Source organism: Pongo pygmaeus, chromosome 1, assembly GCF_028885625.2.
Source record: "Pongo pygmaeus isolate AG05252 chromosome 1, NHGRI_mPonPyg2-v2.0_pri, whole genome shotgun sequence".
NCBI classification, from domain to species: domain Eukaryota; kingdom Metazoa; phylum Chordata; class Mammalia; order Primates; family Hominidae; genus Pongo; species Pongo pygmaeus.
Window position 1 is genome coordinate 43717023 of NC_072373.2, and position 23495 is coordinate 43740517.

Below are 23495 nucleotides of genomic sequence, written 5' to 3' on the forward strand. Positions count from 1 at the left end.
ATCCTAGCACTTTGAGAGGCCGAGGAGGAAGGATCACTTGAGGCCAGGAGTTCAAAACCAGCCTGGGAAACAGCAAGACTTGGTCTCTACAAAAAAAAATTTTTAATTTACTGGCTGTTGTGACACACACCTGTAATCTCAACTCCCCAGGAGGCTGAGTTGGGAGAATTGCCTGAGTCCAGGAGTTTGAGGCTATAGTGAGCTATGGTCACACCACTGCACTTCATGCACTCCAGCCTGGATGACAGAGCATACCCTGTCTCCAAAAAAAAAAAAAGATATTTTGGTATTACATTTAGTGAAATGAACAAGAAAACAAAGACAATCTTTCTGAATGATACTAGAACCAATACTTTCAAGACTTACATATTTTTCAACAAAGTGACTTAATCATTATATCCAAATAAGAGTTAGTTATGTGTTCAAAATTACAGTGGTATGCTGGGTGGAACAAGTTAATACTTATAAGTAATAATAGCTGTTATTGATATTTATATACCTTGCATAAATGTTCTGAAATGTTCTCAACACTCTTGTTATTCCTGTAACAGGTATTGTTATTCCGGTTTTACAGATGATGAGACTGAAGTTCAGTCAGGGGAAGTAACTTGGTTAAGGATATACAACTAGTAAGAGTCAGGATGTAAATTCAAGAATCTGTGTTTTTAACCTCTCTGCTATATTGAAATTTTATACTGTCCTCCAGTTCTAGTTATTGATACTCATTTTACATTGAAGAGTTAGTTTAGCTTTGGCATTTGACTATCATGTGTCTCATAGCACCAGGGATACATTCTGAGAACTGCATTTTTAGATGATTTGCATGTATTTCCACAAAACCAGTCTCTGCACACCTAGGCTGTATGGTATAGCCTATTGCTCCTAGACTACAAACGTGTATAGCATGTTACTGTACTGAATACTGTAGGCAATTGTAACACAATGGTAGGTATTTATATATCTAAACATATAAAAAGTACAGTAAAAATATGGTATAATAATCTTGTGAGACCATTGTCATGTATGCAGTTCACCATAATGTCATGCAGCACATGATTGTATTTTGAAGAAATTAGAATGTTTCTTTGTTTTCACCTAGAAATAGAAACTCTGATGCCCTGGGACTTAAATGAGATTCTTAAATGCTGGATTTCTGTCCTATCATCTCATTAGGAACAAATTCATCAAAAATATATTTCAACCCCAGACAAAGCAAGCCTCTAAATGGTGGAAATAGTATGTTATTTATATTATTTTAAATAAGCATCTTTAGGAGGCAGGACATTGTTTGGGAAATGAACTTTTTTATTTTTTTTTTGAGGTGGAGTCTTGCTCTATCACCCAGGCTGGAGTGCGGTGGCACAATCTTGGCCCACTAACCTCCACCTTCCGGGTTCAAGTGATTCTCGTGCCTCAGCCTCCTGAGTAGCTGGGATTACAGGCAACCGCCACCACGCCTGGCTAATTTTTTGTATTTTTAGTAGAGATGGGATTTCGCCATGTTGGCCAGGCTGGTCTTGAACTCCTGACTTCAGGTGATCCACCCACCTCGGCCTCCCAAAGTGCTGGGATTACAGGTGTGAGCCACCGAGCCCAGCCTGAACCCAATTATTATGAGTCATTATGAGTCATCATGAATGGCCCTTATCACAGATCTTTTATTTATTTATTTTATCTTTTCCCTCTTTAGCATTTATGGATGACTATATTTGTTTCTGACTGGTTGCCCTTAATAAGGCAGAATTGCTTCTATATTCATATTTTGCTTTACACTGATTTTATGGTTTTTGTGATAAATGGCATTATATGAGGTAATTCTGGCTGTTTTCAGATCATTGAAAGTTAAAATATTTCATATTTCAATGGAAGGGATAGTCTTTCAACTTAATTTTAAAATTTAATTTTTTATATAATGCCAATATAGTCTACATGGCATTTCTGTAGTTCTGTTTGTTGAAAAGTAGGATAGAAAAAAATGTACTAAATAAAAAGTATCCTTTTTAGTGTCTTAGGTTTCAAGTTACAAGTTACAGGCCAGGCCCGGTGGCTCACACCTGTAATCCCAGCATTTTGGGAGATTAAGGCGAGAGGATTGCTTGAGGCCAGGAGTTTGAGACCAGCATGGGAAACATAGAAAGGCCCCGTCTCTACATAAAAAAAATTTTTTTAATTAGCCAGGCATGGTGGCTGTGTGCCTTTCTGTAGTTCCAGAAGCTAAGGTTGGAGGATGACTTGAGCTCAGGAGTTGGAGGCTGCAGTGAGCTATGATTCTGCCACTGCACTCCAGCCTGGGTGAGAGAACAAGACCCTGTCTCGATGGATGGATGGATGGATGGATGGATGGATGGATGGATGGATGGATGGACGGACGGACAGACAGATGGAAGATAGGTAGGTAGGTCTGTCTAGATAGATACAGATAGATACACAGGGAAGGAGGAGGAGATGAAGTTTTCTTCTGTTGTGGAGGGCAGTTAATTTTTAATGACAAATGCCATGAAAAACAGTATTGTGATCATAATGCAGTATGATCATTTGCAATGACCATTTTCTGTATTATATTTTAATATAATGCCTGCCATTTATGTTATTTATTAAATATTTTATTTATTATTTAATTTATTATTTAAACTTATTTAATTTTATAGAATATCTTTTAGATCTGTCAAGCAATTTAGGTTATCAGTTCCAACAGAGGAAGAACTAAGGCCCAGAGAAATTACATGATTTTCTTGACATTCTAGAACCAGAACCAGAACCCAGGATTCCTAGTACAAAGAGTCCATACTAATACCTTTCTTGAGTGTTTCTAGTGATAGAGTAAGGAAGTAGCCATTGTTAGCAGACAGTTAAAGCTCTTTATGTCGAACCTACACTTAATGTGATTGCTAAAGCTAAGCTGTACCTCTACTACTCCTTTCACATCAAAGCCCTGAAGTAGCTAACATGTTTTCCCATTTTACAAGTTAAATATTCTCAATTTATTCATTTGTTCTTCATATGATATGCCGTTTACCATTCTGGTTGTCCATCCTTATGTAGTTTCATAGGATATATCCATTGCTATGTCGTACCCAGAAACTGGGTAATTAATATGTTAGTTGCCACCCCACAAGCATGGGATAAGCTAGAATTATACCTACAAGTTCGGAACCTGTATTTTAATTATTAGAGGATAAGATGTAAGAGTTCCTCTTCTAGATAACTGTCTTCCCCTGGTTCTATGACCCATTTTTTTTTATCCTAAATAATACAGAAAATGGTCATGTTTACATTATGATCATCATACTATTTTTCATGGCATTTGTCATTAAAAATCACTGTTTTGCCAGAACATGGCAGGCATTTCCATATTAGCCCAAAAATATTAGATTTTTTCATAGTCATATTTTTAAGAAAGAAAATATATTTTTATTGTAATAAAATATGCTTAGCATAAAATTTACCATCTTAACCTTTTTTTTTTTTTTTGAGACAGAGTCTTGCTCTGTTGCCAGGCTGGAGTGCAGTGGCGCTATCCCTGTTCACTGCAACCTCTGCCTCCCAGGTTCAAGCAATTCTCCTGCATCAGTCTCCCAAGTAGCTGGTACTACAGGCACGCACCACCACGCCCTGCTAATTTTTGTATTTTTACTAGAGACGGGTCTTCACCATGTTGGCCAGGATGGTCTCGATCTTTTGACCTCATGATCCGCCCACCTTGGCCTCCCAAAGTGCTGGGATTACAGGCATGAGCCACCGCGCCCGGCCCATGTTAACCATTTTTAAGTGTATAGTTCAGTACTGTTAAGTACTTAACGTTGTAAAGAACTCTTAATCTTGCAAAACTGAAACTAAACCCACTCAACAGCTCCTCATCCCCACTCTTCCAGCCTCTGGCAACCACCACTCTACTTTCTGTCTTTCTGAATTCATCTCCTCTAGGTCCCTCATGTACATGGAATTAATAGTCATATTTAAAGTTAGCTTTCCTAATAATATGCTCTCTTTGGTAATATAAACTCAGCTTCTTACAATAAAATATATAGTTGTAGTATATTTTATAGTTTCGATAAACTAAAAAAAACAGAAGGTGGAACTCCTTAAGAGCCTTGTTTTTTCTCTTTCTAATGCTGAGTAACTATATATTCCTCTACATATAAGCCCAAGCCTTTTTTTCCAGAATTCACCTCCATGCATACCATCTCCACATACTATACTAGAAGGTGGACCAGTGTTTGCGGTCTGACCATCCTGTCTTTGAATTTAAATGGTGTCTTAATCTATACAGCCAAGAATATCCCTCCGCACAGGTTTAAGTATAGGTGGTAACATATATTTATCTTAATTTTTTTTTTTTTTTTTTTTTTGAGACAGAGCCTCTCTTTTTCGCCCAGGCTGGAGTGCAGTGGCGCGATGTCGGCTCACTCACTGCGAGCTCCGCCTCCCGGGTTCACGCCATTCTGCCTCAGCCTCCCGAGTAGCTGGGACTACAGGCGCCCGCCACCACGCCCAGCTAATTTTTTAGTATTTTTATTAGAGACGGGGTTTCACCACGTTGGCCAGGATGGTCTCAATCTCCTGACCTCGTGATCTGCCCGCCTCGGCCTCCCAAAGTGGTGGAATTACAGGCGTGAGCCACCTCGCCTGGCCTATTTCTCTTAATTTTTTAAGTTCACTTGATCGATTTAGGCCTACAGTAACAGTGCATTTTTTAATCTAAGGCTCTTTTGCCAGGTAGGCTGTTTGGGTACTAACATGGAAGCTTACATGTATATCTCTAGAGAAGAAGTATTAAACTTTTAGATTTAGAATGCAAAGTACAAATATAGAAATGAAGATTTGTTTGAGATGTTAAAGATACCTTACTTGATAGGGAGTACTTAAAGTCATTTCGAGTCAAATAGATTCTGCAGATACTCTCACTGTTTTGATTTTGTAATAGTCAGGACAGGCTAACCATTCGCTTTATTAAGACCATGCATATATCCCCAGAACTAGTTCTTTCCCTAGGTCTAGTTTTATAAATGTTGCGATAAACCAGGTCTGTAAAATTGGAAAAGGAAAAAAAGTTTAGAAACAATAGAGTCAAATACATAGATGTACATAAATTTGTGAGGCTTTCATAGTTTTTTAAATAAAGCATCTTTTGACTGAACCAATTAATTTGTTTCCTTCCCCTTCTGTATAAAGCTTAACATTACCATAATTTTTGTGCATTATAATGTAACTGTACTATACCTAAAAATTGCTTTTGCCTTGAAAAGCTTAGTAATAACCTTGTTTATCAAGTATACATATATATGTGTGTAGCAGTAAGAGTAAAATATCATTTACAATGTTAGCTTATAAATATGGCATCTTTGTATATAATGAATATATAGGTACATGGTGATTTGGCTCATTTTGCTGTTTTATGTATATTTGTTTTGAGAGACAAGAGATTGTTTTGTAGAAAAGGATGGTATTTGAGACCGGGTGCGGTGGCTCATGCCTGTAATCCCAGCACTTTGGGAGGCCAAGATGGGCGGATCACGAGATCAGGGGAGACCAGCCTGGCCAACATGGTGAAACCCCGTCTCTACTAAAGATATAAATATTAGCCAGGCGTGGTGGCACACGCCTGTAATCTCAGCTACTCGGGAGGCTGAAGCAGGAGAATCGCTTGAACTCGGGAGGCGGAGGTTGCAGTGAGCCAAGATCTCGCCATTGCACTCCAGCCTGGGTGACAGGGCAAGACTTCATCTCAAAAAAAAAAAGAGAAAAGAATGGTATTTGAATTATCACTGAGATAAGCAGTATGAGAATTGTAGCTTGACATACTTGTGCTTTATGCTATGCTTTCTTATAACAGAATGTTAAGTACTTAGGCTTAAGTGGGGGCCTTTAAAAAATAATTTTTGGCTGGGTGCAGTGGCTCATGCCTGTAATCCCAGCACTTTGGGAGGCTGAGGCAGGATGACTACCTGAGCTCAGGAGTTTGAGACCAGCCTGGGCAACACAGGGAGACCCTGTCTCTACAAAAAATGAAAAAAAATTAGCCAGCATGCATCTGTAGTCCCAGCTACTCAGGAGGCTGAGGCAGGCGGATTACTTGGGCCCAGTAGGTCAAGATTGCAGTGAGCCATGATTGTGTCACTGCTCTCCAGCCTAGGCGACAGTGACACCCTGTCTCAAAAAATTAAATAATTTTCTTTTTTCTTTCTTTTTTTTTTTTTTTTTTTTTTTTGAGATGGAGTTTCACTCTTTTTGCCCAGGCTGGGATGCAATGGAGCTATCTCAGCTCACCACAACCTCCGACCCCTGGGTTCAAGTGATTCTCCTACCTCAGCTTCCCAAGTAGCAGTGATTACAGGCATGCGCCACCACACTTGTCTAATTTTGTGTTTTTAGTAGAGACGAGGTTTCTCTATGTTGGTTAGGCTGATCTCGAACTCCCAACCTCAGATGATCCACCAGCCTTGGCCTCCCGAAGTGCTGGGATTACAGGTGTGAGCCACCACGTCCAGCAATTAAATAATTTTCAAAGTGCTAGTTCAGTTCTGTTTATGAAAGAGAAATGTGTGTTCTGATGTTTTAGAAAAATCCTACAGTTTTATGATTTTAATTAGAGTCTCTTCTTTCTACAGAAATAGGAAGGTTGTTGATTACTCACAGTTTCAGGAATCTGATGATGCAGGTAAGTTTTGTGGTTTCAACAAATTTTAAGTTGGACTGACCAGTGGAGGTTACCAGCTTATATAGTTTTATTATGCTTTTGGAATAAGTTTTACTTTTTTATTTTTAGATCATTTACCGAAACCATGTCATGATCTGTGTCAACCAAAGCAAAACTTGAACTTACATGGATTTTAACTTTTCCTTGGTAAATCATTGATAATAAACATTAAACAGTTTTTTTCTTACCTGGTTTTGGAGTCCAAAGTTTAAATGTCCAGTAATTCTGATATAGTGTTCATTACTTAAAATATCTCCTGCTGTCAGCTGGGTGCCATGGCTCACGCCTGTAATCCCAGCACTTTGGGAGGCCAAGGTGGGCGGACCACTTGAGGTCAGGAGTTCCAGACCATCCTGGCCAACATGGTGAAACCCCATCTCTGCTAAAAATACAAAAATTAGCCGGGAGTGGTGGCATGCACCTGTAATCCCAGCTATTCTGGAGGCTGAGGCAAGAGAATCGCTTGAACTCGGGAGGCAGAGGTTGCAGTGAGCCGAGATGGCGCCACTGCACTCCAGCCTGGGCAACAGGGAGAGACTCTGTCTCAAAAAAAAAAAAAAAATCCACTACAGCCAGGCGCAGTGGCTCACGCCTATAATCCCAACACTTTGCAGGGGAAAAAAAATCTCCTGCTGTTAGTACAATAAAACTTGTGCCTTGTATTATGTTTTTACATAATAAAGCAACTAAGATGAGAGTCTGTTTTGTGAAACAACTTATATTTGTGAACTAATTCATCAAGGAATGAGTGTTGTAGCTAAGTCTTAGCCATAAGAGGTTTTTTCAGAGTTGTCTCCTTAATCTCATTACTTTCCAGACTATTCTTTTTTCTTTCGTTTTATTCTAACTTTTCTTTATAAAGATAATATGTGCCCTTTGGGAAGACTTAGAAAATACTGAAAGATATAAAGAAGAGAGAAAAAAGTAGTATGTAGCACTAATATTTATTAAATGCTTGCTACATGTCAGGAATTGTTTCAAATGTTTGTATTTAATATTTACTTAGAATAATCCTGTTAATATGTGATATACTATTATTATTTCTATTTTGAGTATCTCGTGAATAAAAGGTATTTGAAAAATTCCTATCAATGGTTATATAATATCCCATAATGGAATTTATAATGTTTCTGACCACTTAATAATTGCTGGTGCTCCAGACTACTTCCAGCATCTCGCCATCTTGTGTGTGTGTGTGTGTGTGTGTGTGTGTGTGTAAATGGTGCAGTAAACAGTTTTGGAAATAATTTCCTTTTAAGGTAGAGTCATTTTCGTTAGTTTTATAGGGTGTTTGAAATTGGAGATATTTTCTTCAAGTGCAAGATTATGTTGTATTTAATACTTTAGTTTAAAAGTAATTTGCTTAGTAATAGTAATTGTGTTTACTTCCTAAAATGTTTGTAATATAACCATATTACAATAATTTTCAAGTAAGTGTGAAGATGTTGAAATCAAAAGGGGAGGGTATAAAATGATGAGAGAGGTTTAGCTATAGATAGATAAAATATATATCATAAGTACTAGAGGGTAATATGCAAAAACAAAGTTAAGGTGATAGGACTGCGTTGGGAAATAATTTAGTTTTTTGAAGGTGAAAGAAACTATTTGGGAAATCCTGCTCCTCTCACCATTTAAACAGCATGAGAGATAATTATGTCAGTAAATATAGTGGTGATTTTAACATGTAAAAATCATAGTTAATTAAGTTTGAAAAACACTGTTTAGATGAAGATTATGGAAGAGATTCGGGCCCTCCCACTAAGAAAATTCGATCATCTCCCCGAGAAGCTAAAAATAAGAGGCGATCTGGAAAGAATTCACAGGAAGATAGGTAAGAGGCATTGTTTTTCTGTTCCTGCTTACACTGTCACCACTCTGAGATGAGAGCAGTCTCTGATCTCTAAATTGTTGGAATCTCATATACTTTTGAAAAGTACTTACTGTCCACTTAATATTTTGCATATTTCATATTATCTCATGCTGTGCTTGAGTATATAATTTGTTGTCTAAGGTTAATACTGACACTTTCATTGTAGTGATAACAAAAAATAAGTGATATATCCCATTCAGTCACAAATCACTGGCACAATTATAACTAAAGGTTGTAGAATCTTAAGTTGTATAGCCTGCTGCATTTTGCTGTCTCATAATCAATTCTCCTTTGTTTAAATAATTTAACCATTTTGGAGTTTTTTTTCCCCTAGTTTTACAAATGAGTTGTGATTTTAACAATAATTTTGCCTCATAAGACCAGGATATTAGGAGTACATGGTGGCTCGTGCTTGTAATACCAGGACTTTGGGAGGCCTAGGTAGGAGGATCGCTTGAGCCCAGGAGTTTGAGACCAGCCTGGGCAATATAAGGAGACCACGTCTCTACACAAAAATTTAAAAATTGGCCGGGAATGGTGGCACTTGCCTGTAGTCCCAGCTACCCAGGAGTCCGAGGCAGGAGGATCCTTTGAGCCCAGGAGTTCAAGGCTGCAGTGAGCTATGATTGCACCACTGCACTCCAGCCTAGGTGACAGAGCCAAGACCGTCTCAGGAAAAAAAAACAACAACAACAAGACCAGGATATTGTAATTTCTGCCTTGTTAGTAAAGTTATATACACTCTCACACTTGGTGTAACATGAACTTTAAGACCTTCTTGGTGATAATGGTGATTATAGTGATGATGATGGCTACTGTTTATGATTATTATGTGACAATCTCTATTATGTGTTTTACGTACACTATCATTTAATTCTTACAACATCTGTATTTGGGTAAATGTTAACTTAGAGGGGTTCTGTGATTTAACCAAAGTTATCCAGCAAATGGACAAACAGGTTATGAAACCATGTCTGTTGGACTCCAAAGTACATTTTTTAACCATTAGAGCTCTATACCGCTTCCAAATAATACTATTACAAATGACCAGTTCAAATAAATGAAATATTTCTCACTACTTCTTCTAAGAATCTTGGAGCACCAAAATAATTATTAAATTCATGTATTTACCTAGTAGTTTTATTTATGTTGACAACCTCTAATACTTTTTTTACTGGAGCATGTCAGAAATGTGCTTTTAAGGAAAAGTAATACGGAATTATACTGTTGGGAAACAAGTCTTCTAGAGCTTCTTGGTATATGTCTAACACAGTTGTTGTTGTTTGTTTTTAATAGAGATGGGCTCTCGCCATGTTGCCCAGGCTGGTCTCAAACTCCTGGGCTCAAGCGATCCTCCCATCTCAGCATCCCAAAGTACAGGGATTACAGATGTCAGCCACCATGCCTGGCCTAAAACAGTTTTTTGTTTGTTTGTTTGTTTTTTGAGACAGTCTCACTCTTGTCACCCAGGCTGGAGTGCAATGGTGTGGTCTTGGCTCACTGCAACCTCCGCCTTCTGGGTTCAAGTGATTCTCTCGCCTCAGCCTCCCGAGTAGCTGGGACTACAGGCACCCGCCACCACACCCAGCTAGTTTTTGTATTTTTAGTAGAGACGGGTTTTCACAGTGTTGGCTAGGCTGGTCTTGAACTCCTGACCTCGTGATAGCCCACCTCGGCCTCCCAAAGTGCTGGAATTACAGGCGTGAGCCACCGCACCTGGCCAAACAGTTTTATATGGCAGCCCAACTCAGAACTATTTTTCATTATATTCATTATCTCATTTCTCCTAAGAAAGACCTGCTTTGTGGCATGTTATAATGTCTCATTGACATAATTAACATCTAGCTCACAGTTTTTCTTGTTGCAGTCATTTGATTTTATTATTCTAAGTGCTGGAAGGATTGAAATAAATACAGGTTTTATTGCTATCTGTATGCCTTGTGTATTTATTCTCAGACCAGTGCTCTGTTGATTTTTCTGTTTTCAAAGTTCAGCCTTCACTTAACTTTGCTGTAGTGGTGCTTAAGGATTAATGTAGTCTGTAAACTCAATAAAAGAACTGGAAAAAATAATATAATTCATCATTGTGTTAGAATTATGAATTTGATGCTTATTTTGCATAAAAAAATTTATACAGAACAGTCACAGGTTTCAGAATTATAAAGTGTCTTGGACTCAGGTTGCTTAGTAAAGGATTTTGTTTGGTCATTCTCTTTGCTTAAGAATCATGGGTTCAGTAATTTCTCATTTGAGTGTGGTCTAGATTATGGGGAATACCAAAAGTGATTTATAAGACCTGCTATTTGAGAAAGGAAAGCTTTGAAGGCAGTTTTTATGTGCAAGTTTTTGGGTTTTGTTCTTCAGAATTTTTCATGGAATGATAAAATTGTAGCATTGAAGAACACCAAGTGATTTGCCTAAGATCATACAACTAACTAATGACAAACAGATAGACTACTAGGGGCTGGGTATGGTGGCTCACGTTTGTAATCCCAGCACTTTGGGATGCCAGGACAGGTGGATCACTTGATCTCAGGAGTTTGACACCAGCCTAGGCAACATGGTGAAACCCCATCTCTATTTTTAAAAATATGTAAATTAACAAAGAGAGATAGGATACTAGAATCCAGATTCTGGAGTTAAGACTTATGAAGACATAATGTGTTTGGTTGTGACTAAAAATTGTTTTTAAAAACTTTCCATTGAACTTTGAAGCTCCTTAACTTCTTATTTTACTTTGCGGAGTGATTTTGAGCTCATTTTATTTTCTCCATGGTACCACCAGGCAGGACTATATGTTGATGTTTCTGATGCAAAGAAATATTGGGAGGAAATATTAATAGGGGATAATTCAGTCAATTTATTTTCCATTTTATTCTAGGTAAATTTTTAGGCATATTAAAAGTTAGATAAGATAACTGAACTACAATTCCTTTTTTTTTTTGTGGGGTGGGGGGATGGAGTCTTGCTCTGTCACCCAAGCTGGAGTGCAGTGGTGCAATCTTAGCTCACTGCAACCTCTGCCTCCTGAGTTCAAGTGATTCTCCTGCCTCAGCCTCCCGAGTAGCTGAGATTACAACCATGCACCACCACACCCAGCTAATGTTTGTATTTTTAGTAGAGACAGGGTTTCACCATGTTAGCCAGGCTGGTCTTGAACTCCTGGCCTCCAGCTGTCTGCCTACCTCAGCCACCCAAATTGCTGAGATTACAGGCGTGAGCCACCACGCCCGGACTACAATTCTTTTTAATAATTTTAGATATTTTAGCAATTTTTCTCGTGTATATTTAGTGATCTTTATTTGCCGTCAACACTATGTATTTTTAGTATTTTTATACTCTGCCTCTGTTCGAGAATATTTTTCTTATTAAATATTCTTGTGAACCAAGATTTATCCATAGGTGAAAAAATTCCAGCCTGTGTTGAGACAGCTTCTTTTTTTCCTTTGAGTCTTTGGAAGCAGTGTTTTGTAACGTAAATAAAATTGTGCTTATTCACCAGCATCCATGTAAATAAGGAAATAAAGTACTCCTTAGCATTTGTTTGAACATTTTATATAGAAGAGGTATTTTTCACTTCTTCTCAAGTCAGAAATCAGAGATCTATGTTCACTTAGATTTTGAGCTAAGACTTTTATGCATTTGCTTTTTTGCCTCCCTTTATAGTGAGGACTCAGAAGACAAAGATGTGAAGACCAAGAAGGATGATTCTCACTCAGCAGGTAGTAAACTATTTTAAATGTAAGAGGTATAATTATATTTATGTATTATTTTATTAGATGTTTTAATAAGTGATTTCTATGCCAGGCACTGTTGCAAATCTGGGATTACAAAGACATTTCCATCTTCAAAGAGCTCCTAATGATTCTCAGTCCTGGTGGCTTATTACAGTTATCTATGAATCTTTTTTAAAATGCATATTCTGGGTCCTGTCCCAAAATTTCTGATTAAATAGATCTAAGTGGGATGTTGGGGCTTGGTTTTCTTTAAGTATCTATACATTATTCTTATGCATGGTCAATATTGGAAATCATTTACATAAACAAAAGACATCAAACTAAATAGAATAATATATAAATATAAAACTTGGTAAAATAGGGGCATGAAAAGGGGGAGTGGTAGACTCTGGGTGGAAAAGCAAATGAAAGTTTCATTCCCACTCTAAAAAGCGGAGACATAGCCTTTTGAAACAGTAGCCAGAGAAAGTTTTTTTTGTAAAAATTTTAACTTAAATTAATATGAATTAATGGGGAGTCTCCATGGCCAAATAAAATGTTCAGTCCTGATGATTCTACTTGTTGTTGGTATTTATTTTTAAATTTAATCTTCCAAGAATTGAGATTTTTAATCCATATTACTTCCAGCCACTTTAGTTTTGACCTACATTCCCTTGCTGTTGTCTCCCTGGATCTCCCTTTAAATGAGACTGCTGTTTAGCTAATACAAAGGGGAGAGACAAAGTTCTGCTAAATTCACTCTGCTTAGCTGTTTTGCTTTCCCTCCTATTCAAGTATACTATCTGGCTACCTAAATTGAAAAGAAACTGTATTAATCTTTTGCACTATCTGGTGATCCTGTGATAATAGAGTGTATGCTTTCAGTCATTTGCCTTGTAAATCCTAGTTTGAATCTCTTACACTTGCTAGTTTATTGAGCACTTCTAGATAAATAACTCTGTACTAGTATTAAGCTAAGCTTCTACCAAGTGGGTTTAGTTTTGGGTCTGCCATGTCAGCTTTATTCTGTTTGTCTCTAGATGAGATTTTTAAAAGTGAAAGAGATGACTTGAACACTGACTATGGCAAGGCTCATGGGACTAGAAGTGTTTTCAGAAGAGTGACCACTTAACCTTGACAGAATAAGGGAGCCTAAAACTTCAGGAAAAGGGCTGTAGGTAGAGACTAAGGCAAATATGATTTAGTCTAGAGGCAATAGGCTGGCACCCTACACTTTAACCAGATTTATTCACAACACAACCGTGTGTTAAAAAAAGTTTTTTTAGGCTGAGCATGGTGGCTCCCGCCTGCCATCCCAGCACTTTGGGAGGCTAAGGTGGGTAGATCACCTGAGGTCAAGGGTTCAAGACCAGCCTGGCCAACATGGCAAAACCCTGTCTCTATCAAAAATACAAAAATTTGACTGAGCCCAGTGGCTCATGCCTGTAATCCCAGCACTTTGGGAGGCCAAGGCAGGTGGATCACCTGAGGTCAGGAGTTCGAGACCAGCCTGGCCAACATGGCAAAACTCCTTCTCTACTAAAAATAAAAAAATTAGCCAGGTGTGGTGGCGGGTGCCTGTAATCCCAGCTACTCGGGAGGCTGAGGCAGGAGAATCACTTGAACCTGGGAGGCAGAGAGGTTGCAGTGAGCTGAGATCCCGCCGTTGTACTCCAGCCTAAGCAAGAAGAGCAAAACTCCATCTCAAAAAACAAACAAGCAAACAACAACCAACAACAAGAAATTAGCTGGGTATGGCTGCATGTGCCTGTAGTCCCAGCTACTTGGGAGGCTGAGACAGGAGAATAGCTTGAACCCAGGAGGCACAGGCTGCAGTGAGCCAAGATTGCGCCACTGCACTCCAATCTGGGCGACAGAGCGAGACTCCAAATTAAAAAAAAAAAAAATTTTTTTATTAGTAGACTCTAAGAATATGTGGAAGTAAATTTTTTATAGGCTTCTCCAAACGTCTTTCACTAATTAATCTAAATATGTATTTTAAAGATTTTCCAGCTGGGCGCAGTGGCTCACACCTGTAATCCCAGCACTTTGGGAGGCCAAGGAGGGTGGATCACCTGAGGTCGGGAGTTCGAGACCAGCCTGACCAACATGGTGAAACCCCGTCTCTACTAAAAATACAAAATTAGCCAGGTGTGGTGGCGCGCACCTATAATCCCAGCTACTCGGGAGGCTGAGGCAGGAGAATCACGTGAACCTGGGAGGTGGAGGTTGCAGTGAGGCGAGATTGCGCTATTGCACTCCAGCCTGGGCAACAAGAGCAAAACTCCGTCTCAAAAAAAAAAAGATTTTCCTCAATCCCCTCTAAATTGAAATGGTCACAAGCCATTCATTGTAAAGGGTAACAGTTTGACATTATTTTAGGGTTTTCATGTTTTATGTCTTAGAACAAAGATTATTGGAAGACATTCTTTCTCTCTCATACTATATTAAGATATTTTTCTAACTTTAGCTTTCAAAAACAGTGAACATAGATTTGAATGTAATTGAGAATTTTAGAGCAAAGCAATGATGTAACTTTAAAGTATAGGAGTCATGTGTTCACGCTTTAATTCAGCTTGGCTACTGCTTAAAATTACATGCCTTTGTTACTTTGTATGTAATAGTGGGTACATGGTCTTGTCCAAGTTGATTCTTTGTGAATTTAGGTCCCCTTTATACATTTTGTAGATTTTTTTTTTTTTTTTTTTTTATGTTCTGGGATACATGTGCAGGATGTGCAGGTTTGTTACATACGTAAATGTGTGCCATGGTGATTTGCTGCACCTATCAACCCATCACCTAGGTATTAAGTCCAGCATGCATTAGCTATTTTTTAATGCTCTCCCTCTCCATCCCCCCACCCTGCCCGCTCCCTCGCCACAGGCCCCAGTGTGTGTTGTTCCCCTCCCTGTGTCCATGTGTTCTCGTTGTTCAGCTCGCACTTATAAGCGAGAACATGCAGTGTTTGGTCTTTTGTGCCTGCATTAGTTTGCTGAGGATAATGGCCTCCAGCTCCATCCATGTCCCTGCAAAGAACATGATCTCCTTCCCTTTTTATGGCTGCATGGTATTCCATGGTGTGTATGTACCACATTTTCTTTATCCAGTCTATCATTGATGGGCATTTGAGTTGATTCCATCATTTTGCAGAAATGTTGAAGGATAGAATTTGCCCTTTTACAATGAAATAAAGCTGCAGATTAATATCCTATATTGGCCACTATGTTGGGTTTTTCAGTCAGTTATATTTTCAGTCAATTATTAATCTTTTGCACTATCTTGTCAAATATAAAATTCTTTAATCGTTATATCATGGTAATTCTGATATTGCAGAGGATAGTGAAGATGAAAAAGAAGATCATAAAAATGTGCGCCAGCAACGGCAGGCGGCGTCTAAAGCAGCTTCTAAACAGAGAGAGATGCTCATGGAAGATGTGGGCAGTGAGGAAGAACAAGAAGAGGAGGATGAGGCACCGTTCCAGGAGAGTATGTGAAGTTGTTTTGTGTACTTTGGTTGTTTGGTCATAATTGTAGTTTGTGACCTTGGTTACTCTGGCATTTTCTAGGATGCTAAATGTTACAACCAGTCCCTTAAATTGGGTAGATACTCCCTGTTAAAAGAGATGACTGTATTGGTTCCTGTTAATATTTTTAAAGGTTCAGAGATTCTCATGATTGCCCACCATTTGTAATGGTTGCACTTTTTATTTAATGATGTTTGTGTTCAAACACTGAATGAACATTTGCTTAAGTAACAGTCACATTAGGCATTGCGATTGAGATTTGTATTTTGCCTTGGTGGAGGAGGTTGTAGACCTCTTTTCACAGAAAAATCATGTTAATAACAAAATTTCGGTGTTTCACAGGTTATTCAGATTAGTTAATTCTATGTGTTTTTGTTTCGTGTTTGGTTTTCTTGTTTCACTTATTCATAATTGGACCAAAAAGGCCCTGTCAGTTCAGTTTTGTTTCCCTGGTCTCAACCAGTACTACTTGGAAGTGATGGAACTACCAAAAGTTATTTGATAGTTTCAGTTTTTATTCAGATTAACTCTTACCCTTCCTGTTTTCAATCTACTTTTCAAACACATCACTCATGTAACTCTCTCATGTAAGGTGCATGCAAAATCCATTTGACAAATGAGGCTGGTGATGACTCCAGTCAAATTGGTAGTACAGCTCCAAATAGAATCCAAGGGTGTTTGACTCCCAAATCCCATCCTCTAGTCATTCTTAGCACTCTCTTCCTTTTTTACTTGGAAGGATGTGTACATTAAGTTAGATGTTGAAATTCTTCTTTCTTCTCAGAAGATTCCGGCAGCGATGAAGATTTCCTGATGGAAGATGATGACGATAGTGACTATGGCAGTTCAAAAAAGAAAAACAAAAAGATGGTTAAGAAGTCCAAACCTGAAAGAAAAGAAAAGAAAATGCCCAAACCCAGGCTAAAGGCTACAGGTAATTTCTGCAGAAGTGAAATTAAATTTACTGCTTTAAAGATTTTGAGAACCATTATTTTCAGTACAGAAATTCTTCATTAGGATTTGGCATTGGCCTGATGTTTAGCAGGAATACAAGAAATCTAAAAGGGTCTTGTATTCTGCAACTGGAAGTATCTCTTATTAATAAAGACACTAACCTGTTTAAGAGTCTAGTGGACTTAGCCATGTTCTTCAACTACTGCCAGTACTTGAGCAAGATTTCAGAATGATCTATTTGTTTCAGACACAGTGGTAGAAACACTGTATCATCATAGCTGTTACTGCTCTTTTTTCCTCACTGGTATCACAGTCTCAGCAGCCAGCAAAGACTTAATTGTGAAAATGCACAAACCTAGAGTAATACGTTTAAGTTCCACGTTCTGAACTCTACCCCATCCTCTGTGCTATCAGAATAAAACCACACTTGATGGCATGAGTTAATTTTTTTCTGAGCCCTAATGGTTTCTCCTAGTTGGAGCTAGTTTGTTAACTAAATCAGAAATCAATTCGCTTTTTGTGTAGGTGGTTTTATTCTGTTAGGTAGAACTAGTCATTGTTAAACTTCTGTTTATCACTTCCTACTGTTAGGAATGATGGAACTATCAAATGTTATTTGATGGCTTTAGTTTCTGATCAGATTAATTCTTTTCCTTCCCTCTTTTTGACCTGCTTTTTATAAACAACTGTTATCATAAACAACTGTTAGTTTACCAAGCAATTAAGGATGTTGTGCATATTCTGTAGCATGGTGCTTCTTCATTACAGGTATTACTGCTAACATCATAGAGTGTTGGTAAAAACTGATGGGAAATACTGCAGCATAGTGTAGTAACTTATGACCAGTTTAGAAACTGAGATAGATTTACCTAGGGATATATGTGCTCCCTCATGCCCACCTTGGTTTTTAGTAAGTTGCGTATTGTCTTTATAGAGTTTATTCTTACAGATTGTTGTATTTTGTAGCTGACTTTTGTTAAAGACATTTTTTTCTTTTCCCTTCCCCAAATTATTTTTCTCTTTTCAGTGACGCCAAGTCCAGTGAAAGGCAAAGGGAAAGTGGGTCGCCCCACAGCTTCAAAGGCATCAAAGGAAAAGACTCCTTCTCCCAAAGAAGAAGATGAGGAACCGGAAAGCCCGCCAGAAAAGAAAACATCTACAAGCCCCCCACCCGAGAAATCTGGGGATGAAGGGTCTGAAGATGAAGCCCCTTCTGGGGAGGATTAAAAGTGATGATGGTCTGGGGAGAGATTTTATTAAAAAAAAAGAAAAAAAAAAAGAAAAAAGAGGGAGGAAAAAAAAGAACCTACTTAAGATAGAACATGGTTTTGGCTATGGCTTGACTCATGGGCTTTCAGTGCTTTTTTCCATTTGTTGAAAAGTAACATTTCTCTCTCTCTCTCTTTTTTTTTTTTTTTAAAGCAAACCATTGTATGTTTAAGTGTTTAAGTTACCTTTTTGTCTATTGGTCTCTTTGCCAGCCCTCCCCTTTCCCAATGAAAGCCATGTCAAATTAATCACTGGATTGACTGCTTCATCTTTTTATTTTTAATGAAAGGTGTACCACAGTTGTAAAGCAATAAGATTTGAGATGAACACTATTGAAACTTCGCTTTTTGCTAAAAAATAGCAAGTTGAATAGTAATCAAAAACATAGAAAGATTTTAGTTCAAAATGATTGCTCCTTTCTCTACCTGGACTTTTAAAAAATCAGTTGTCATCTAATATGAGTTTATTTGTCTATAGACACAAGTATCAATATCTAAAAAAAATCATGACTTTAAACTTCCACTGATGAGGCAGGTAGGAGATAAAGATGAATTCTGAACTGTTACTAAAAGTACTCATTTTTTACCTTGTACGGAGGGTGGGCAATGGGGTTACCTGACCTTATTTGAGGGTATAGGCTTTCTTTTTTATTTCATCACTTGTTATCTCAAAGAGACTCGGAGCCAGTGATCCTTTTATCCTGCTACAGTCTTTAGGGAGCTAAAAAAAAAAAAAAGCAGGGGCTGCCAAAACTCTTGATTTCATATTTTCTTCTCTAAATATATATGTATCCTGTTTTTTGGATAAAATTTTACCAAGAATCAAAAAAAAAAAAAAAAAACACCCTAGAATTTAATCAACAAGATCAGTCTACACGTCACAGTGGATTTCTTTTCAAACTGACAATGTTTAGGTTTTAAGCAAATAAAGTTCCAGTTAATGTGAAACTCAGTCACAAAGAGTTGAGATTTTTCCTTTATGAAATAGAATTGACATTCTTTTATGCTATAAATGTGCATTCAGGTCCCATTAACCATGCTCTGCTTTTATTTGGGGATAGAACATTTTCTTTTTCATATCCCAATCTTCCCATTTCTTCATAGAAATGTGATAAGAAGTACATCCCTGTGATCCTGTTGCTTCGTAGGGCACCACTGCACACCCTGCCCCGAGTGCCGACCACCTCTGCTGTAGGACACTATTTTCCTGGCCCTATTCTTCACTTACTTCCCATCCTGTCCTTGACTAGGAATATGTTAAATGCTGCTCCCATACAATTCAGTTAGCTCTTGTCTTTTTAGTTGGTCCAACCCCTGCTTTACTGCTCATGCTGCTTAAAGCAGGAGGGACTAGAGAAGGCATTTTAGGAGGCCTGTGTGCAGTTGAAAACCGACTTTTACACACCTTATAAAAGCAGTCAGGAGATAGATCCATAGGTTGGATCCTTCACATCTGATACCAGGCGCTAATGGGAACAAGGTTTAGAGGGTCCTGGTATGCTAATAAATTGAAAAATTAGTGAAATTTAAACTTCTGCCTTTTTTTTCCTGCCTTTTAATCTAGATTTGCTTCCTCAATATCCTACTTTGTGGTTTACTAGGAACACGCTTACTCTGATTTCTTTTTTAAAAACACACAGTGGCAGAGTCCTTTCACTGTTGCACTGTGTGTTAAAGAATGAATAAGGAGTTTTCAGTACGTGGCCAAAAATACAGGACTTGAACACAAATAGCAGTTGGGTCACTCTCTTTCATGGTGGTTAAACTCAGAGGTGTGAACTTTGTAATGAGGGTGTTAAAGACTAATCTGTTTGCCTAAATGGGTTTGTTCAGGTTTCCATTTTTAACAAAGAAGTTTGCGTTCATATAGTAAAAGACCTATCAGTGTTTCCACCATGCACTTCTATTTCTTAGGAGTTGATAATTTTAAGTCTTAACATTCCTAGTAACATTTGGGCTTTTCTTAGGTTATGTTTCGTGAAGATTTGGGGGGCGGGCTCTTTTAAAACTTCAGCCTCAGTTGTTTAACAGTCTCTTTAATGTATTAATCTGCACTAACATCTCTGTGATATACGCACGTGTTTTAGAGGTAATCATGTCTTCTAGATTACTTGTGTGCATTTGATTGGGCTTCTTGTTTAGAGTCCCTTTTAAAATTAATTCATTAGATTGAAAAATGTATTCTATATTTCTGATAGACTGGACAGAAGGATCTGTGTCCCCAAGTGAGACAGGCTCTGAATAACTTTTGTTTTCTCCACTTTTTATTGATGATTTAAAACACTCTAGTCTTCCCCTCAAATCATGCATGCAAATAGGAGGACAGTGGTGGTGACTCAACTGGATACAGGTGCTCAATAGTCAGGCTTGATAGTGATGTCAGGACGCATTACAAGCTGTAAGCCGATACTGACTGGCCATTGGCACCATCCTTGACTAACCTTCCTCTTTTTCTCTAGTGTGCCTATGGTGAAATGGCAATAGCATTCACTGTCGTATTTTGCAGTGCTCAGGAAGTGGGACGTTAACTTTGAAGGTGCTTGTTTGTATTAGCTCTGCTAGGTTTACCTCTACAACGTAGATTTCGGCAGCTATGCTGACTGACACTACATTCTAGTTCTTAAGATTTTTTTTCCAGATCCCCCCTTCCCCAGCTAGACATACGTAGCATACTTTCATCTTATTCAATCTATCTGTAACCTGCTGCTGCTTTTAGTCCTCCTCACCTCAGATCGGAATCAATGGAGTGGGCCCAGAGGATACATTTTAATTCCAGTAATGGTAGGTAGATTTGTCCTGCTTTCTAAAACATCTCTTCATTTCATATTTCCACTCCATATTGATTCCATAAGGGAAAATTAATGGGTGTTTCCTCCTTTAGGGAGGTAATGCAAAGAGTGTGGACATCTTCTAATCTTGAGGAACAGTAGTTGATTTCCCTTGAAGGAGCTTACATATCGACTGTTTTCACAATAACCTGTTTGCCTCAGTTCAATCCTCAGTTTAATTCTTAATTTGGTACTGGCTCAAATAGCATTTTCTTACAGATAACAAATCAAGAGTGAAATTTGAGGTTATACTCCAGTAAAGTTTTTAACACTTGTGAATATGGTCAGCTAGACTAAACTTGACTTTTTTTTTTTTAATGGCTTTTTTATCTGTGAACATTCAGATAAGTGGATTTTCAAGTACTGGTTGGGGAAGGAAATCGTGCTTTTCTTTAAACTTCAGTTTACGAGATGCTTTGAGAGCATTAGGCAAAAGCAGAAATAAATATCAGGAGCAACGGGGAAAGCTTTATAAAAGATCATGGTGGCCATCGTTGCAGCTTTGAAGAATGAGTGCTGGTTTGAACAGTTCTTTGGTAGCTGCACTGAAAAGAAAAAACTTTCACCTTAAGAATTTGAAAAGGAAGAAACCTGGGCTCTGGTCTTCATGGCATTTAGACTGAGATACTTAAACACAACAGAAGTAAAAAGCATTTCCTGCCACAGGATAGGGAAAATGTAACAAGCTGGTTGCTCTTGAGGTTAGAAAATTGTCTGTTTCTCTGTGGATGAAGCTGGATTTACTTGAAAATGGAGAATTGGTTTATTGTTTGAATATTGGGACATCAAGCTATCTATAGCCAAGTTTCAGTCGCAACCAGTTTTCCCTTTGGGGTAAATTCGATACAAAATGATTCTTTTTGAATCCTGAATCCGTAAATTACACTTTTTTTTTTTTTCAAATTCACAGAATTCACAGTGGTGCTGACTGTGTAATAACCACTACTGGGAAACATCCCGTAAACCTGCCTGTTGCCATGCCAATGGAGTGACTGAACTGGTGACATCTGTTTGAGCATGCTTTGTGTGGCTGGTAGAATGCCACCGTTGTGCATACACTTTGTACATCAGGGGTGAAGGGAGGGTTTTCTAGATTATTGGGGGAGGGTAAAATTGGGATTTTTTTGTTGTTCCTTTTTTGATGGGGTGTGGGGGTATAGTACTCAGCTTATGCCCTAAAATAACATGTATAAAAACCCCTGAAGTATTGTGTGGGTGTGTATGTGTGAGTGTGTGTTTGTATACGTCTGGCAATTAAAGCTTTGTCTTCTGGAACTTAGTGAATTCTTTTCTCTTTTTCCTCCAGAAGTATTTGTTACAAGATTTGTAAATAAGAGCTCTACTTAGTTTGTTTACCATGAACATGTTGCAGCAAATCTTATGCATCTAATTCCTACAAGGTTAAAGAAAGGCTTTTAGACTTGCCAGGTTAAGCAACAGCCAAGTTTTCAGTAATTGTTTGCCTTGATTTATCTTTTAGACTTCATTTTGCCAGCTCTAAAACTCCCAGTCTTCCTTGATTTTAGTCCTTAATCTTTTATGTTCTGAGCAGGAAGGGTAAAAGACAGGAACCTGCTTCACTGTATTAACTAGTCCATGGGCTAAGACCGGGGCATCTCTTTTCTTCATACTGCAATGTTGCTAGATACATGATCAGACACCAGAGGGTTGGGCATTCTTGCAATACCTTAACAGTGCTGAAATCTGCAGCATGGTACTAAGGAAGTTAAAGTTTGAATGTAACCACTTTATTTAAAAGGTTTTTTTCTTTAATTTAAATGAAATGGGGTTGAAGTGAACATGATTTTGTTGACCATGTTCGTGAATTATAGATGCAACATGCATTGGTAGAATCGTGTGATGGTCTTTTGTGATACTTAATTTTTACATATCCCAGTCTCTGTATGTATCTGCATAGACAAAGAAAAAACAAACTCCTGCTTTGCTTTTATTGAAGGGTTTCCAGGACTGCGTGTCTGCTCCTGAGCTCTGTTTTAAGTATGTGTATCCTTTGCTTGTATTTTGTATTAAAAAAATAAGAAAAAGAACCCTTTATTGTTGAGCATGTTGGCATTGTCCCCTTTATTTTTTTCTCTTTTTGGGACATATGAAGCAAGTTATTCTTTTTCTGTATCTTTTTTTCTTTTGTAAACTTTTTTTTTTGTTTTGTTTAAAAATGGCTTTATAAAAGGGCTTTTATAACCCAGATGTGTGCTCTGTGTACTTCTTGTAATACTTTAAAGCAAACACACTAACTTACACAGCTTTGTTAATCAGCTCCCAGTTCAGCCTGACTTTGGGGGAACTTATTTCCCTAATAAATTATTTAGAAACTTTTAACAGTGACCATCCCTGTTGTTGGTAAAAGATAAGCATGTCTTGGTTCAAAAGTCAATACCTCAGATGGAATCAAGAAGCAGTAGACTTACCAGTTTGATTAATTAAGGGAGCACTGGACTGGGTGCATAAGGATTCTTAATTAGCATTTTTTCTCATGTCTACATCCAAGGTTATGAAGTGTGGAGAGCAAAGTTTAACAATCATATATAATAAAAGATAATGTTTATACTCACAAAACACACTTGCATTCAATTCCAAATACCCATAAGAACTACACTGAATTTTGAATTAAAGATTA

The 23495-nt window shown here is 37.9% G+C and overlaps 1 protein-coding gene and 1 non-coding gene across 3 annotated transcripts in view; both read left to right on the plus strand.

Annotated features, from left to right (window-relative positions):
- The window catches only part of NUCKS1 (nuclear casein kinase and cyclin dependent kinase substrate 1), a 37275-nt gene extending 14212 nt beyond the window's left edge, over window positions 1-23063 (plus strand). Inside the window, exons 2-7 of one of the 2 annotated variants that reach the window (XM_054468465.2) lie at window positions 6609-6658; window positions 8423-8528; window positions 12234-12289; window positions 15617-15769; window positions 16595-16741; window positions 17789-23063. In XM_054468465.2, the coding sequence (XP_054324440.1) occupies window positions 6609-6658; window positions 8423-8528; window positions 12234-12289; window positions 15617-15769; window positions 16595-16741; window positions 17789-17988 (712 nt within the window). In that variant the 3' untranslated portion in view covers window positions 17989-23063. Of the gene's footprint in view, window positions 1-6608; window positions 6659-8422; window positions 8529-12233; window positions 12290-15616; window positions 15770-16591; window positions 16742-17788 lie in introns of both variants that reach the window. The other variant, XM_054468402.2, reaches the window with a different exon arrangement.
- On the plus strand, window positions 4890-5020 carry LOC129023601 (small nucleolar RNA SNORA72). Its single transcript, XR_008496859.1, has one exon. It is a non-coding gene; the product is annotated as a small nucleolar RNA SNORA72 (small nucleolar RNA).
- Window positions 23064-23495: the final 432 nt, after the last annotated feature.